Genomic DNA, 17,510 nt, shown 5'->3' on the forward strand with positions numbered 1-17,510 from the left:
CAAAACTGCCTTGGTAGACTACAACCCAAAACTTTGAATTTGGGGAATGGGTATATGTTTACTTCTACCTGCGACAGATAACCTCTGATGTTACATGCAGGCAATGAATTAAAAATCCATGGGAAAGGGAAGAAGCATTGATAGGCGGAGGGGAGGGGGGGGGGGGGGGGGGGGGGGGCTTCTCTCTTGTGTGTGACAGATTGACAGCGCTACCATGCTATATTTGAACATTACAGTCTTAAACCTGCTGTTCAAATTTAACAGATTAACAGTGCAGCATAAGTTTGTTTTACCATGTATCTATATTTGTGCACTCATTTTAGTGAATGGTGTAGGTTTATATCAGACAATTAACTGTGTCTTCAGGACTCTCAGATGGTACTGTTTATCTTCTATGTTACAGACTGGGAAATTGCCACAGTTGCCTTGCTTCTAACTGGAGCGGCCATTATTCTTATTGCCTTTCTGGTGGCTTTGATCTCAATCTGTCAGGGGACCCGCCGAAAATTCTACAAACCTGTGGCCATCCTGTTATTTTCTGCAGGTAATTTGTTTAAAAACATCTGAATTATATACATGTCAATTAATCATTTTGTGTTGTGTAAAAGGGAGAAAGGAGTTCAATAAAAATATATATAATTTACGCGCAATGCTTTTTAGCGCATTGCTTATTTTATCAACAAACATTTTTAGTTGCATGATTGTTAAGGCATGTTCAATGGATTTTTTAAAATGTGAAAGAAAAAATGGAAATATCCTTAATCTCTATCTCTTCCCTTTCTTCCCTTCCTGTGAATTACCTGTGAATCAACCCCCGCTCGACTGTATCCACCTATCACTTGCCCGTTCATGCCCTGCCCTTCCCTCAACCTCTTACGTCTAGTTTCACAGTCTAGATGGGTAAGAAAGAACTGCAGATGCTGGTTTAAATCGAAGGTAGACACAAAATTCTGAAGTAACTCAATGGGACAGGTAGCATTTTTGGAGAGAAGGAATGGGTGACGTTTCGGTTCGAGACCCTTCTTCCAGTCTAGATGTTGGGTCTTGTCCCAAAACGTAGACTATTAATTTCCCCTCCACAGACGCTGCCCAACCCGTTCAGTTTGTCCAGTAGCTCATGGTTTTTTTTTTTGCTACAGCAGTCTCTAATGCATCCAGTGTTTGTCATAATTTTGAATATTCTTCATGGAGCATAGTTGCGTGGTTGCCAATGTCCAAAGGCAGAGACATTGAGCATTAGCAATTGATTCAGTTGCGGAGGAGTATAGCTCATTTCCAACCTGTTCTCTGAGAGTATCCATTCATGCATGTTTATACCAAGAGTCAATATATTGAGATCCAAAGCATTCTTAATTCCCAGCCCTATTCTTGTGGCCTTTTGCTGCCCTTGCAGCTGAGAGGTAACAATACAAATTGTGCTGCCTGATTAAACAAGAAATCCTGAAAAATTGGCGGTTGTTTCTCGTCAGTTGTGCTGGATTTCCTGGGCCTTGCCTGCGTTTCTGAAAAAACTCCTGGGGCATGTCTTGAATCCAGTATTCAAACCTTGCAGATTATGCAAAATCTATCATAGACATGAACCCAAGAGAAATCAAAGCAAACATATTTGCTTATTCCACTGGCCATTGTTTTATGCCTGTGGCAAAACTGCAGAATAAATTTGTGTTGCATAGTTGGATAATTGTTAACCTATTACATGTGTGGAATTCATTATTTGTTTGCTTTGTAGAAATAATCCCAACCACAGTTTTGCTACATATCAGCAGGACTCTTAAAATGGGCAAGCATTCCATGTTTCTATAGTGGCCTTTGAACCCTTTCCGAGCTCAACAAACATTTTGTTGAGATGTTTCATATGTTTTCCTAAAGGCTCACATTTTCTCAGTTAAAGTATTATCGCTAGGCATTACATTCAGGGCAACGTTGAAAGTCCCTTTGAAAGCTGCAAGATTATATTGTTGTTCTTCAGCAATAATTGGCAAAAGAAAACAATGACCATGGCCATGTGGGCTTGGAAGTCAGAGAAGGAGAACAATTGGAAACCAAATGAAGAACACCCAGCCATTATATAGATTATTGAAGCATGTGCAAGGGCAAGCTCTTAGTGTGTCAAAGTCTCCCAAATACTGAAACAAGTCCTTAGCCATCACAGAGCAAAAGATGGTTAGGCATTAGTAGTGTTACGACATAAACAGACAAATTCCTGGAACAGGAACAGGAAGTGAGGAAGTATGCAACGGGCGATGACCTATTAGAATCTAATTGATGAGATTAACATTATGTTGCCTGTGTTAACCAGTAAATCTCACTGATGTATAAACATTGTCATGTTCAGTATGAGAGGCTTTGTTATGCTGGGAGCACGTCACTAAATACATTGAAACAAATCTTGGATCACTTGAACTCCATGCAGTCATTTATTTGTCTGTCAAAAGGTTAATTTTAACAATGAGATATAAAACTGGAGATTTATTTTCCGCAACTGTTTTGAATCTCTTAAATATATGCTACTTCAAGACTCCAGCGTTACATCTAATCTCAGAAACACTCAACAGTAGCAAGACCAATTTTGTCCATTTTAAGCATCAATCATACTTATGGCCTGCGTGAGTGAAATTATCGTTTTGTGTCAATTCCCAGGCAATTTTGTGTCAAAACGTATTTGATACAGGACCTTTACTGCCTGCAAGGAGTGAAGTGATTATGTTGTCAATCCAGACTGTGTTAAGTGACAGACCCATGAAGGCAGCAGAAACATTTTTTGTCACTCGGGCCCTTCATTACTCTGTGGTCACATTTTAATATTAAAAGAAAGGAACTCTTAGGATTTAATTTAATTTACTTGAGTATTTCTTTCTTTTTTTTTTTAATTTTAGATGGTAAATACCTCCATAACAACACTGACCCAGAATAGCAAACACTGAAAATTGGGATGTAGGATTGGTATGGGTGGAAATGTTTGCAGTTAGGATCCTCTTCGGCTATCAAAAATTATTGTTTTGAACATTTCCAAAAGGCTTATGCCTTGCAGCCAACCAATTTGACTGGCTATCTAACTGTTGGAAGCCATCAGGGTCTTTGCAATATAGATCCGGACTGTGATCTTTCAGGATTGTGGCGGATGAGATTGGAATAATCTGGGTTTAATTGAAAATAAACAGGTACATTTAGGATTTGTGTACAAGTTGTGAATGGAATTGTGATTATTTGTGTTAAGGAGCAAATGCAATCTCTTGAGTTTTGGTTAAAAGTGATCAGGATCTTCTGATGAAGCATGAATACAATCTTTGAGGTTTGGATATTCTGGGTTTGGGCAGTATTTAGGTCAGGGAGTGATTGGATTGGGTTGGCTTAGTAATGTACATAACATACTGAGTTGGGATCTTCAGGAATTAGATTGAGATTTCAATAAGAAGTTGGGAATTTAGGATCTCATACAGAGAGTAATTGGATGATCATAGAGTATAGTGTTCTGGGTTTGGGAGTGACTGTGGTCCTCAGGATTTAGATTGGTGTTTGGATCAGGGAATGATTGACTATTTGGGGTTGGAGTTGGCGAAGACTGGATTTTCTGGGACAGGTTGGCATCATTGAGGTTAGGGTCAATGGATGAGGTGCAGATGATTGTGAGATCTGTTTGCATAGGTTAAATATGTTTGCTTGCTTGGCCATAATGTCTGCTCCATCTTGCCCAAAAGCAGTCAATTAAAGCATTTTGCTAATGCTTTTGACCTTTCATATGGATTTCCTGAAGATCTGGACACTCCATGTTTTATCCAAGTGTTTAAAATTCACTTTGCGCACCATTTTATTGTATTTATTTTTCACTTGCATTTTTGCTTTTGCCTACACTTTTTGAAACAACGTTGCAAGTATGTTTGCAATTCGGTCCTTTACATTCCTTTTCTGCAATGCTGGGCCTTCTCCAATATTCCAGCTTTGCATTATTTATTGAAATCTGCTATCACATTTCATTTTGTGCTTCACTTTGTTTATTTCCTTTTGCTGATGTTCCAATCTGATATTTTCTTTACTTTTATTAATAATTCCTTCAAATGGGCCCTGCTATTTTGATGCAGCTACCTGTTTGTTTTAAATACAAATGTTTCATAATGTTTGATTTATTTGATTGACATTTATTATTAAGGAAGGTAAAATGACATGAAAACAAACATATCTTTGCATATCTTTAATTCCAATATTTCATCATTTCTCCCTTGAATCGGGCTGTTTTCCTTTTCACTGACTTGTACTGCCTATACATTCTAACAGAACCTATTCATATAGTTTGTATTTAAAAGTATTCAACTGTACTACAGGAACACCTGAGCAAGCAGCTGTCTGAAGTGACTGGATCAGTTTCAATGACTGACATGTACAGGGAGGTGAATAATTCATTACTCAGCTGTTTAATGACCAATTTCTTTTCTGGATGAGAGATTACCTTTTGCTGCCAACGCAGTTTTCAAATTGCCTATCAGCGATGCCGCAATTTGCTTGTAATGGAAATAGATCTAAGTTTTATATATTAAAGCAGTGTGCACTTGTGAAGGGAAATGTGCAGAATTTGAATTGGATTGCAATATAAAAATGGATAAATTGGGAATGGTAGCAAAGTTATGAGAAGTATTGTGACCAAGTTGTAGATTGTAGTCAGTGGACCGGATCATACTTAGAATTGCAGGTTTGTAAGAGAAATGCCAGCTATGTCTTTCCTGCGGGTCACTTTCATAGATTCACATTGCACAGAAGCAGCACAGGTGTAGGAGGTCGAGAGCGTGGGTATCTGGCCTGCCGCTACAGGACTTGTCACAGAGTCCATGAACAGTTGTTGATTGTTCCAAGCTGAGAGATCTGATACACTTTGCATCCCCTAAGCTTTATGCTGCAGAAGCCCTGCATAGCCTCATTCAGAGGTTGAAAATCCTCATAACAAAGATAAAACATATTCCTTTTTTATCATTGCACTTTATATTTATGTTTTCAGTTAATTGTCAGCAGCTTCATCTAGAGTCATAGAGCTATATGGCTTAGACACGGGTCTTTCGCTCTGACTAGTCCATACACACCAAGTTGTCTAACCAAGCTAATCCCATGTCCTTGCCCCAGATCCTGATCCTCTAGACCTTTCTTATCCATGGACTTGTCCAAGCATCTTTTGAATGTCATAATTTTACCTGCCTCTACCACTTCTTGTGGCAATCGTTCTAAATAAGCATCATCCTAGTTGCCCCTCAGGTATATTTGTACATATTTTAAATGTTCACATTTTATTTGCAATTTAAAAAAAAATATTTTTTTGTGTAAGTAAATATATTACTAATATTTCTGATAACGTTATAATGTGAATTAAAGACAGTTGAAAGGGCATTTGACAACACAAGCTATCAGAAGCCATCGAGGTTATCCACAGCTTAGTCCTCATGTTCTGCCACCCAAGCCTAGATGCTTCTAATGAACCATTCAGCCTCACAAGATGGCAGCGGTGGCAAGGTTGCGATAACATTGTGAGCCGTCCAGTTGCAAAAGGAATGTATATTGGAGGGTGAGTCGGCACAAGTTTAGAGCATGATTAATTCTCACTTGCGTTATTCGAGTCAGAAAACATCAATCATTTTTTTATCTTTTAAACAATCGTAATTTGCTTCTAGCCTGTCCACGCAGCAGTTGACACTTCACAAGCTACTAAGATTATTTAACCAAACAAATTCCCCATTAGCTCAGGGATGCAAAGCTATTTTGACAAATTGGCAACGAGAAGGGAAAGACTGAAAATGTATATTACAGTGGCACAGCTGGTAGAGCTACTGCCTCACGGCGCTAGTGATCCGGGTTCGATCCTGACCTCGGGTGTTGTCTGTGCAGAGTTTGCACATTCTACCTGTGACCATGTAGGTTTTCTCCTTCCACATCCCATAGGCTTGCAGCTTTGTAGATAAATTGCTCCTAGTATGTATGGAGTGGGAATTAGGATAGCATTGAACTAGTGTGAACGGGTGATCGTTGGTTGGTGTAGACTCCTGTTTCAATGCTGTATCTCTAAACTAAACTAAACAATTGCTCAGATGATTTCTTCTCTCGCATCTACAGTGCCAGTCAGAGGAACGGTTCAAAGGTAGATCACTTTCCAACTATGTTCTTTCAAATGTTCTGCTCCTCCCTTTCCTAGCCATTATTCATGCAAGTTGTCTGTGCCTGAAAAGATACAGCAGCTGACAATTATATGTTTAATATTTTATTAGTTCAGCCCCATAGCTTTTCATTCTATGTCATCCAGGGTAATTTAGCTCATTTTGTTTAAGTGCCAGTGTTCATTACATTTTAAATAGATACATTTGTTTAAAAAAGATTTACTAACCTTTCAGAATATTAATGTACTATCATGGGGAAAATGGAGCATAGTGGAAAATGTAGTAATGTATAATATTCTCAATGAAACAGATTGCTTTTGACTCCAGTACGATAGGGTTTTCTGTGAGGCAAAATTTTATCTTGTGTGAAACACTGCTTTATTTCTAAATTAAACATTTCAGGAATCTATATTTTTTGCGCTGGTGATTTTCAAACTCCTCTGTAATAGCGGTTAGAGGGATCTCTAAAAATATTGACACCCTTTCAGGGAAATATTGAGGCACCAAAAAATAATTAGAATTTATTCAAAAAAATATAAAGATATTGCTGAATAAATTACTTGACGTTGGTATGGAGCAATTTTGTCATTGGGTCATGGTGTGAAATTGACAGCCAATTTTCCCTTTTTCCTTGAAATCTTTATAGTCTGTGGTTTCCTGTGCTGGTAGTCTGGTACTAATGGTACAGTTTACAATGCAGATCAAAGCTTGCTGCTGTGTCATTCATAGCTATGTAAGTGAAAACTTACTGGGCCAAAAGATATAATTATTTTGCGGTCCGAGTTCCACGGGTTTTGATAACTAAAAGAAACAAGCTTCCCTGTGATCTTCTGAAGTGTCAGATCCAAATGTTTCTTTTAATAATTAATTTGCCAGTCATCCTTCAAGTCTTTCTTTTATCTCAATTGTATCGATGATTGGAAAAGCCATTTTCTCCTCCTCTCCTGGATTATCAGTGTAAGATTATAAATATAATATTTTATCCACGTGTCTTTAGTGCAAACATCAATCCCTTCAACAGTAAGAAAACCTACAAAATGGTACCATCAGCTCAAAATATATATTAATCTGTGGAAGAAATGGAAAATGATAATTGACAGATTCTTTTCCACTGTTCCAGTCACGGTTTTATCATTCTAGCATTGCTTAATGATTCACCTCAACGCTATAAGCTGTCAGCTACCAAGCCAGCACAGACCAAAATAAATTCATGTTATAAAAGTTTTGTATTATATGCCCTAAGTTGCAAGCAGTCATGTCAAGGATCTCATCAACATGTATATACATTTCACTAGAACATGATGAAAACTATAACCTCCACTCCATTCCACATGTAACATGCCTGTCAATTGGCCAATAATCAAGCGTTTAAGAAGGAACTGCAGATGCTGGAAAATCAAAGGTACACAAAAATGCTGGAGAAACTCAGCGGGTGCAGCAGTATCTATGGAGCGAAGGTTTTAGGCAACGTTTCGGGCCGAAACCCTTGGGGCCATTTCGGGCCAAAACCCATCTAGTTCCTTCGCTCCATAGATGCTGCTGCACCCGCTGAGTTTCTCCAGCATTTTTGTGCACGGCCAATACTCCAGGGTCGCTTGACGTCTCTCGAGTGAAGCCAGACTGAAGATCCGCTTCTCAGTGGAACTGCATTCACAGCCATTTTCTAACAATAATGAATAGATAGATGAGTGAGTTTCAAGAGTTATTTTTTATAATTATATTTTAAATAAATGATTACCCAGAATTTCCATTTTAAAAATAAGCGATGGAGGAACTCAACAGTTGATGCAGCATGGGTGGAGGGGAATAGACATGGTTTCAGGTCGTAACCTTTCAGATTTAGGTCTAATGGTTGATAGACAGAAACTAAATGATATAATATGTCATGCCCTAAACTTTGGTACCCTTTGCTCAAAGTAATTGTTTCACAATCCCGTTGTACAAAACATTTGTAGCATTTAGGATGATAACTTTAAACCTTTCAATCAAGAAATTGGCTTAAGGTTATGTCCTGTTTTATAGACAAAGTTTCATTTATATTATTAAGAAATGTGACTTTGCTGAGGAGGGTACCAGTCTATTCCCTGCAGCAATGTGAATCACTGACAAATTGGAAACTAAACTGCCATCGTAACTCAGCGATCCCACTAGACCATACCAATGCGTCTAAATTGTGTGGAGCATTGTGCTGATCTGCAAAAAGCAGACATAATTTGTAATTTGTCAGTGAATGGTTATTTCAAAAAAATTTGCGGGGCAAGGTGAATAAAATATATTTCACGGGATCAGCATGCCTTAAACTAAATCTGAAGTGGTGAGGTTCAATTTGTTCCACAGCACTGACTCCATGTCACTTCGATCTCTGCAGCAATGAGTCCATGTCACTCCAGTCTTCTGCAATAATACGGCCCAGCTGTTGCATTGAATTGATGGCATGTCTCTGTTAAAGTGCCACCAGATTTTCAATTCCCATGCTTGCAGATGTGAATGCAGAAATCCTAAGCTCACTCACCACCCTTCACCTTTTCAATGCTGCAATTGAATGTTGGACTCCTTGAAGGATGTGGGAGGGGCATTTCCCCAACAATTACACTGAGGAATTCACCTTTAGAATTTGGTTAGACCTTTCACCTCTGTTTAATCGACTGGCGAGGAATGGCTCTGAGACACCAAGACAGGGGTGGCAGAAAATGATAGGCCTGTGTCTCTCAGTATCTCTTCTTTGTTGTACCTCTGAAAGTTTCTATCTTGGATATCTTCAAGTTCAAAGAAGCGGGTGCATCATGGTTCACATTACTTTTAAGATTGAATATTTTAACCTTGGAGGATGCTGAATTTTGAGTAGTGATATAATAAATGTGGACCCATGAGCCTGGTAGTAATAGCTGAAGATGCATTCAGTTTGAACCTATTCCATTTAATGCATGCATCTTGTAATTCCACTTTCCCTTCTCAATCACTGGTTCCCAGTGAAATGGCATTGCTGAGAAGATGACTGAGAGGTTGAGGAGCATCCTAATGGGTTTAGACATGATAGATGAGTCGCCGCATTGAATAATCAGCAGCCTTATTGCACTCACAAACAGCTATGAGCATGAGTATGGACAGAACGGACCCTCCTTGCAACAGCTGGCTAGTCAGGATTCCATCTACTTTAAACTGGTGTTGTTTCTGAAGACTCAGTTGTTAGATTACAGGAGGAATCTATATTAGTTCACTCCAGATTGAAACTAGCTTCCCACACCAACTAGCTTCCCACAACCTCCCATTGTCCCTCCTTATAATGTAACACAATACCCTGGGAAATATCATATTTATTTGTGTTTAAGCCACGTTATCAACTGCATTCAAGGGTAAATGACCATACTATGAGTTAAATATCTTCTGATTTTAACTGTAGAATGGGCCTGCATGATTCAGGTTACAGAGCCCGAGAATCAACTTTCAATATTTTATTATATCTAGGAGAATAATATTTGTGCACTATTCTCCAAGACACCATGAAATAAATTACAATTTACATTTATAAAATCACTGTGGTTATTCATGGATCGTGACTATTTTTACGTGATACGGTGTCTTCATATTAGGGATACAAGTCAAGGGATAGGAGAAAAAAATGTTGGAAGATATCATTCAGTCAAGGAGGCTCTTGCGGCTGAATGGTTAATTCCAGGTCATAATGTTCATACATAGGTGAGATCTATGTCCATTCAGAGACCCTGCAACTTACTTTCTGAACAGATTTTGCCTTCTTTTCCCTTTACTCATCAGTTGCCTTCTCACAGTCTCCTCAGTACCTTGTGTATTGATTGTTACAGAACTTGTGTCCGATCATCACTGGTAGACACGTGTGTCTCCAGCCACGCAGCACACTGTCCAGTAAAAAGCCGATCACTCTGTCCTGTGCATGAAACTGGTATCAATCTGATGTGGACTATCACATAGATTCCTCATTTAACCTAACACCTGGGTCTGCAGAAATACTGATCATAAACTGGCTATGGGGATTGAAATCTCCAACATCATGGCCTGGTGCCTGCAGTGTCAGAAGGAGATCAGGGCTTGGAGATTGGAAGGGGGACAAGGGAGATTGAAAATTATATTTAAAGGCTAGGTGAGAAATCAGAGGGTCAGAGCATCTACCACAAGGGATTTGCAGCAATTATAAGGGGTTGCTGCCTTGTGATGGAAGGTACTTAAAATCCGTGTATAGTTAAAGACTTGCCAACAATTGGGTGCTACAGGACAACTGGGCTGCGGTGGTGAGGTTAATTTGTTGTCACTTGTCCATGTCACTTCAATCGTGACACACAGGGCAGAATTCTATGGCCAGCAGCAAAGTGACAGTACTGTCAAAGACCTACTGATTACCATGCCATGGAGTTCCACTTTACTGGAGGTCTCTCTTGTGTTCATCAAAGAGGCGGCACAGTGGCGGAGCTGGAAGAGCTGCCGTCTCACAGTGCCAGAGATTCAGGTTCAATCCTGACTTTGGTTGTTGTCTGTGTGGATTTGTACGTTCTCTCTGTGACCTCGTGGGTTTCCTCCGAGTGCACCAGTTTCCTCCCACATCCCAAAGATCTTTGATTTTGTATGTTGATTGGCCTCTGTAAATTGCCCCTAGTGTGCAGGTAGTTGATGAGAAAAGTTGGATAGCATAGAGGTATTGTGAATATGTATGTGATCGATGGTTGACGTGGGCTAAAGGGTCTGTTTCCATGCTGTATCTCTAAACTCAACTAAAAGTGATGTAGTTAACAAACTCATTCACATGGAAGTATTGCCCAGACATCAAACCATGAAGCAAAAACATTTTTTTTCCAGCATTTTACAAAAATGAAGTAATAGTTGGAATATATATATATGAAATTATATTTGCAGGAAAAGCAGTTTAAATTCTAAAATGGGAAATATAATTTTAATCAATTTTAAAATTATGTAGTTTTGAAATATTTATGCATATGAATTAGACTTGACATATAAAATCTAGTTTGATGCCTATATTAAGCAATAACTGTGGCTCAGTGTTCCGTTAAACCAAAAGTTTTCTCATGGCAACATTTACAGGATTTTTTACTGCAGAAAAGTTTGTTCTTTGCTCAGGCTTACAGCCTACATTGCAGAAGAGTTTAGCAGCACATTTAGAAGCATCAGCAACTTCTAAATGTTTACACTTAATCATATGTGCAAGCTTCAGAAGTTGCTGTTTTAAAGTTTTAAACATAATAGTGAGCATTAATAACCTCGCTGTTCTGATTGCACACTCTGGGCAAAGAGGACTAATGCAGAAGAAAAGACAGATTTGATGGATTCTGAAAACAGCCACCTCTTAATAGAACACAGGGTGCTGGAGTAATTCAGCGGGTCAGGCTGAGTTGCACAACATAGACAGGCGATGTTTCGGGTCAGGACCCTTCTTCATACTTTTCTTCACAGCTTAATACATCTAGACCTTTGTTACAGATTAATATTAAATATAAACATATACATTTGTGGATAAGGATTTTCCATAAGCTTCATAAATGTAAGCCGTTATGTATTTTCATTGCTGTAGTCTACAAGTCTCTAACACCAGGCCATGTAACACCTCCGAAATATTAAATCATCACAAGGTTCACCTACACAAAACTAGGCCTCCAGGCGGTGTGAGAGGATTTATGCCCCTGTCCCACTTAGGAAACCTGAACGGAAACCTCTGGAGACTTTGCGTCCCGCCCAAGATTTATGTGCGGTTCCCGGAGGTTTTTGTCAGTCCCCCTACCTGCTTCCACTACCTGCAACCTCCGGCAACCACCTGCAACCTCCGGGAACCGCACGGAAACCTTGGGTGGGGCGCAAAGTCTCCAGAGGTTTCCATTCAGGTTTCCTAAGTGGGACAGGGGCATTAGTCGACATGACTGAAGGTGTGGTTTTGAGGAGATTTTAGGAGATGTGGGAAGAGTTAGTAAAGGTGAATTGCTTTGTGAAAGGTTTTACTATTTATCGCCAGGACCACTGAAGGCTGATGAATCACAGTGTGCAGATGGAAAGAGAAAATTGGGAGGTGGGATGGTGAAGCACTTGCATGCTGCGATGTTAGGATAGATGGGATTAATGGGGTTAACATATGATGAGGGTTTGAATGCACTGGGCCTCTACTCGCTGGAGTTAAGAAGGATGAGGGGGAATCTGAGTGAAATGTACCAACTAGTGAAAGGCCTGGATAGGATGGATGTGGAGAGGATGTTTCCACAAGTGGGAGAGTCAGGACCAGAGGTCATAGCCTCAGAATTAAATGAAGTTCCTTTAGGAAGGTGTTGAGGAGGAATTTCTTTAGTCAGAGGTGGTGAATCTGTGGAATTCATTGCCACAGAGGACTGTGGCAGCCAAGTCAATGTATATTTTTGAGGAAGAGATAGATAGATTCTTGTTTAGTAAGGGTGTCAGGGCTGATGGGGAGAAGGCAGGAGAATGGGGTTCAAGAGAGAAAGTTCAGCCATGATTGAATGGTGGAGTAGTCTTGATGGGCCGAATGGTCTATTTCTGCTGCAATCACTAATGAAGTTATGAATGATGGAGGAAAGGATAAATCTATGTATGTGAGGAAGCAAAGTTTCAACTGAGATAACTAGCAAAACATGATTATTGAAGGTAGTGAGTGGGGTTTAGCAGCGCAGTGCTTAAGACATGTATGGAAAATGTTAGTGAAGTAGACCTTGGGAATAAGGTAGGAATTAAACTTTGGTGGAGGTAAAATCTGGTGTTCTGACAATGGTGAATGTATGAAGTTGAGGCATATCTTTGCCTAAATGCAATATGGCAAATTATGCACAGCCTGAATCGATTTGAATAAATAATTTGGTCTGAAATTAGACTTATGGACTAAGATACAGAATGTTCAACAGTTTGATAGGACGGTTTTTCAATCAGACCTTGGCTAGGAAGGATCTGGATTATCCACAAAACGAAACCACAGTGCTTACAATAGGGCGCATGTTGGTTACAAGGAAGAAGAGACTGTGAAAGATTGCTCTTCACAAGTGATGATATCTGAAAAGAACTTGAGCATCTCTGACCAAGAATAGTCAAAACAAGCTTATAGAACATAGAACATTACAGCACAGCACAGGTGCTGGCCCTTCGGCCCACAATGTCTGTGCCGATCATGATACCTAGATTACCTCTTAACTGCCTGCACATAAAGCATATCCCTCCAGTCCCTGTATATCCATGTGACTATCCAAAGGTCTCCTAATCACCATTATCGTTCCTACCTCCACCATCACCCGTCAGCGCATTCCAGGCACTCACCAGCCTCTGTATTAAAAAACACTTTCCCCACACATCTTCAAAATTTGCCCCTCTTACCTTGAAGCTATGTCCTCTCAGAAGTTATATTTCCATCCAGGGAGAAAGGTTCTGACTGTCTACCCTATCTATGTCTCTCATAATTCTTTTATACTTCTATCAGGTCTCCCCTCAATTTCCGACTTGGAACCAGTCCAAGTCTGTCCAACAAATACTGCCTAATCCAGGCATCATTCTGTAAAGCACCTCTTCACCAAAGCCTTCTCATCCTTTCAGCATTTAAACAACCAAAGCTGCACTCAGTACTCCAAATGTGGCCTTATAAGAGTCACACAAGGCTGCGTCCTGACTTCCTGACTCTTATACTCAACACCCTGACCCACATGCCAACATTTCCCATATTTCCTTGTTGTTGCCATTTTCAGGGAGTTATGCCCCTGTCCCACTTAGGAAACCTGAAAGGAAACCTCTTCAGACTTTGTGCCCCGCCCAAGGTTTCCGTGCGGTTCCCTGAGGTTTTTTATCAGTCTCCCTACCTGCTTCCACTACCTGGAACCTCCGGCAACCTACGGGAACAGCACGGAAACCTTGGGTGGGGCGCAAAGTTTCCAGAGGTTTCCGTTCAGGTTTCCTAAGTGGGACAGGGGCATTATGGACTTCAAGATCCCGCTGTACACCAATGCTGTAAGGGTCTTGCTATTAATTGTATATTTTCCCCTTGCATTTGACCTCCCAAAGTGCAACACCTCATACTTGCTTGAATTAAACTTCATCTGCCATTTCTACGCCCATTTCTGTAGATGATCTATACCCTGCTGTATACCTAATAGCCTTCCTCACAGACCGTGACTCTGGTAAACTTGAAGTCATCTGCAAACTTACTAACCAACCCATTTATGTTTATGTCCAAGTCATTTATATATATAACAAACAACAGAGGGCCCAGCACAGATCTTTGTGGATCTCCACTAGTCATAGGCCTCCAACCTTAATATAGTCGGGCTGAGGGGGGTACCCTGCATGACTAGAGAGTTAGCAAGTAGAAACAAGGAACTGCAAATGTTGGTTTACAAAAAAAGACTAAAAGTGCTGGTTAGGCAGCGTCTCTGGAGAAAGCCAGTAGTTTGGATTTGTTTGATTGTGTAAGAAGGAAATGCAGATGCTGGTTTACAACAAAGATAGACACAAAATGCTGGAGTAACTCAGCAGGTCAGGCAGCATGTCTGAAAAAAAGGAAAAGGTGATGTTCCGGGTCAAGACCCTTCTTCAGACCGTTTATACATTTGTTGGAATATGGGGTCCGAGGCAAACTGCCTCAGGATGAACACATCTGACAATGCTCCTGGATAATTGGAGCTGAACATGAAAATTCTCACCAGTTATCACTTTCAACAATATGAACAGTGAATGGGAGCCTTTCTTTTCAGGAAAATATTCAGGTATGCGTGTGGAGTGCCACATGGTAGCACTGTATTACATTAAATCTCCAGAACGCTTCTCATCTGGACAAATCTGCAAAGACACAATATAGGCCATTGTTTCCTCAGGAGAATATGAACTCCAGTCTCCTTAAATAGTAAAAGTCTATGAGATTCCATTTGCAGCAGTGACCTGCAGACTGTGGTATGTGTCATTTATCAGCTGCCGCCTGGAATAATCATGAGGTTGAGAAGTTCAGGCAGACTGTGACCCTTGCTTCAGCAGGCGGCGGTATCCAGGCAAGGGTACGGCTGCAGCTTTATGGTGATATGTCTCTGCCTTGGAAAACAATTCATTTTGGAGGCATTGCTGCCCAGATGAGTAGAGGTAAGAGACTATTTGGGAATGACCTTTGCAGGCTAGGTGACACAGTGCAAAGTCTTTGATGTTTTTGATAAATAATTATAAATATTAAAAAGGAATATGGACTGCATGGTTTTTTTAATCATTTAATGTGATGTACTAGCTTTCAATGAAGGAACTGAAAGAAGGGTCAATAATTTTCTCAGAAAATGTTAAAAATATCCAACAAGTCATATAACATCTCCAGGAACATTTACACTGTGTTTTTCTCTCCACAGATTGATGTGCTGAGTAACGCCAACATTTTATGCATTTGTTTATGATTTCCACCCTTTGCAGTGTTTTGCACTTTAATTTTCCGTTTGCAATTTGTATTATGTTTGCAAAACTGACATATTTACTCATTTAATTACTACTGCAAATGAAAGGTGTGATGCAGATTAGACATGACTGGAGGACTAAGAACCTGCAATAGTCATTTTTTTCAGAGTTTACTTTTGTGGTCAAAGAAGCACATGGGCCTTGTTTTAATCACATGTTTTCCTTCATAGTCGTTCTCCAAGTTTGTGGACTCGTTTTGTACCCAATCAAATTTGTGGAAACAGCTACAATGCGAACATACCATGAGTTCAACTGGGGTTATGGCATTGCCTGGGGAGCCACCATTTTCTCATTTGGGGGAGCGGTACTTTACTGCTTAAACCCAAAGAACTATGATGACTACTACTAGAGCAGAACTAATTTCACCGAACATCGGCTCGACACTTTTGCTAATTTTCTGCTCTCTAAGTTGAAATGTGGTATTTAACCTGTTCTCTCAATGCACTATCCACTTTGGCTGTAACGAAAATAATTGCTTTAACTCCTGCACCATAAATATGGAACTCTGGAAAAGTCATGGCTGACATTTTGTATATTGGCAGTTTCCCATACAATGTGTTGGAATGCAGAATTTTGATAGTTTCATATCAGTTGGGAAGAATCGCAAAAGAACTCGGTGTGCAGTGAAGAATATGAATCAAAAACTGCTCTTGCAAGAATGTTCAATTCAGTTTGCTGCTGGAAAGAACTCGCCCTGAGTATGATGGACAAGTGTTTCCGATATTGAAGTTGAGAATCAATGCCTCATCTTTTGATTAGATGGAGTATGTTAACTGCTGATTATTCTGCCGTAAATCAAGAACGAGTGCATGCTTTGCATCCATTTTTAAAAGCTCAGCAACATTTTCAGTAAAATTCCACCGTCCTGATACAGAACATAAATATATTACTGCTGTTTCTAATTATTTCAAAGAACTGGGAACATAACACTGTTGTAAAGCTGTACTGAAGTTCCATTTGTATCATTCAATTAAAACTGCTGCATTTTCTTTATCATTTTCCTATACCTACAGAGGAATTTTATGAAATATCTTTTTTAAAAAAGCATAGCAAATGTCTGTGTACTTAGATACCACTAGATATAGTTACAGATGAGCATTTTATTGAGTTGAGAATATAGAAAGGACCTTATATGCTATTGTAAACATTCTAATTTATTTGAGCAACTACTGTATTTTTATATAGATCTCTGCACACTGTTTCCTGTATGATGTATACTATTCCTTATACTGTGCCTAAAAAGTTATTTTGACTTATATCTAAGATAAATTCCATATTTCCAACAATTTGTCCTCTCCTTATTTCACTGTATCTTTCGTTCTCTGTATACTACAATAATGCTTGAATATATTTTGCTACTTTAAGACAATATATTGGGAAGGAAAGGAGGTGATATTTTAGCTGTACAAGGCAAAAGTACAATGAATCAGTAGAACTGTTCAGAATAAAAGGGGCCTGTACCTTAATTTTTCATTTTATTATTTTTACATGATAAATAAACTTGACATTTCACCCCACAGGGTTTGCGAATGCATCAGGCAAGAACCATTGCTGCCCTTGTGTGGATATTCCAGAGTAAGCTGCAAGCTCTTTTCAATATTTTTCCGACACTTCCGCAATGCTGAAAAGATGCTCTAAACATTTCTTTGGCAGGTGCATTGCCTCCAACAAACTGACCAACAGTTGTGATTTAAGATATGATAACTGCAGTGGTTTACTTGCCTGCTATGATATCATAATATCATTGTTGGCCACATCCCTAGCAGTAAATCTGTCTCGCGTTTTATTGCAATCAGCATTTGGACAACTATTGGGTCTCATATTTGTGTATATATTGTGGCATTGGGTATATATTTTGTGTAAAACATTATAACTACAGAGCAAAACATTTTTTTCCAGACCTAATATACACTTCATGGGCAGATC

At 39.5% G+C, this 17,510-nt stretch overlaps 1 protein-coding gene across 1 annotated transcript in view; it reads left to right on the forward strand.

The window, feature by feature from the left end:
- Positions 1-16,883, forward strand: part of tmem47 (transmembrane protein 47) — a 31,592-nt gene extending 14,709 nt beyond the window's left edge. Inside the window, exons 2-3 of the mRNA XM_055644511.1 lie at positions 404-544; positions 15,755-16,883. Of these exons, the coding sequence (XP_055500486.1) occupies positions 404-544; positions 15,755-15,933 (320 nt within the window). The 3' untranslated portion in view covers positions 15,934-16,883. The remainder of the gene's footprint in view (positions 1-403; positions 545-15,754) is intronic.
- Positions 16,884-17,510: the final 627 nt, after the last annotated feature.

Source organism: Leucoraja erinacea, chromosome 13 (assembly GCF_028641065.1).
Source record: "Leucoraja erinacea ecotype New England chromosome 13, Leri_hhj_1, whole genome shotgun sequence".
NCBI lineage: Eukaryota > Metazoa > Chordata > Chondrichthyes > Rajiformes > Rajidae > Leucoraja > Leucoraja erinaceus.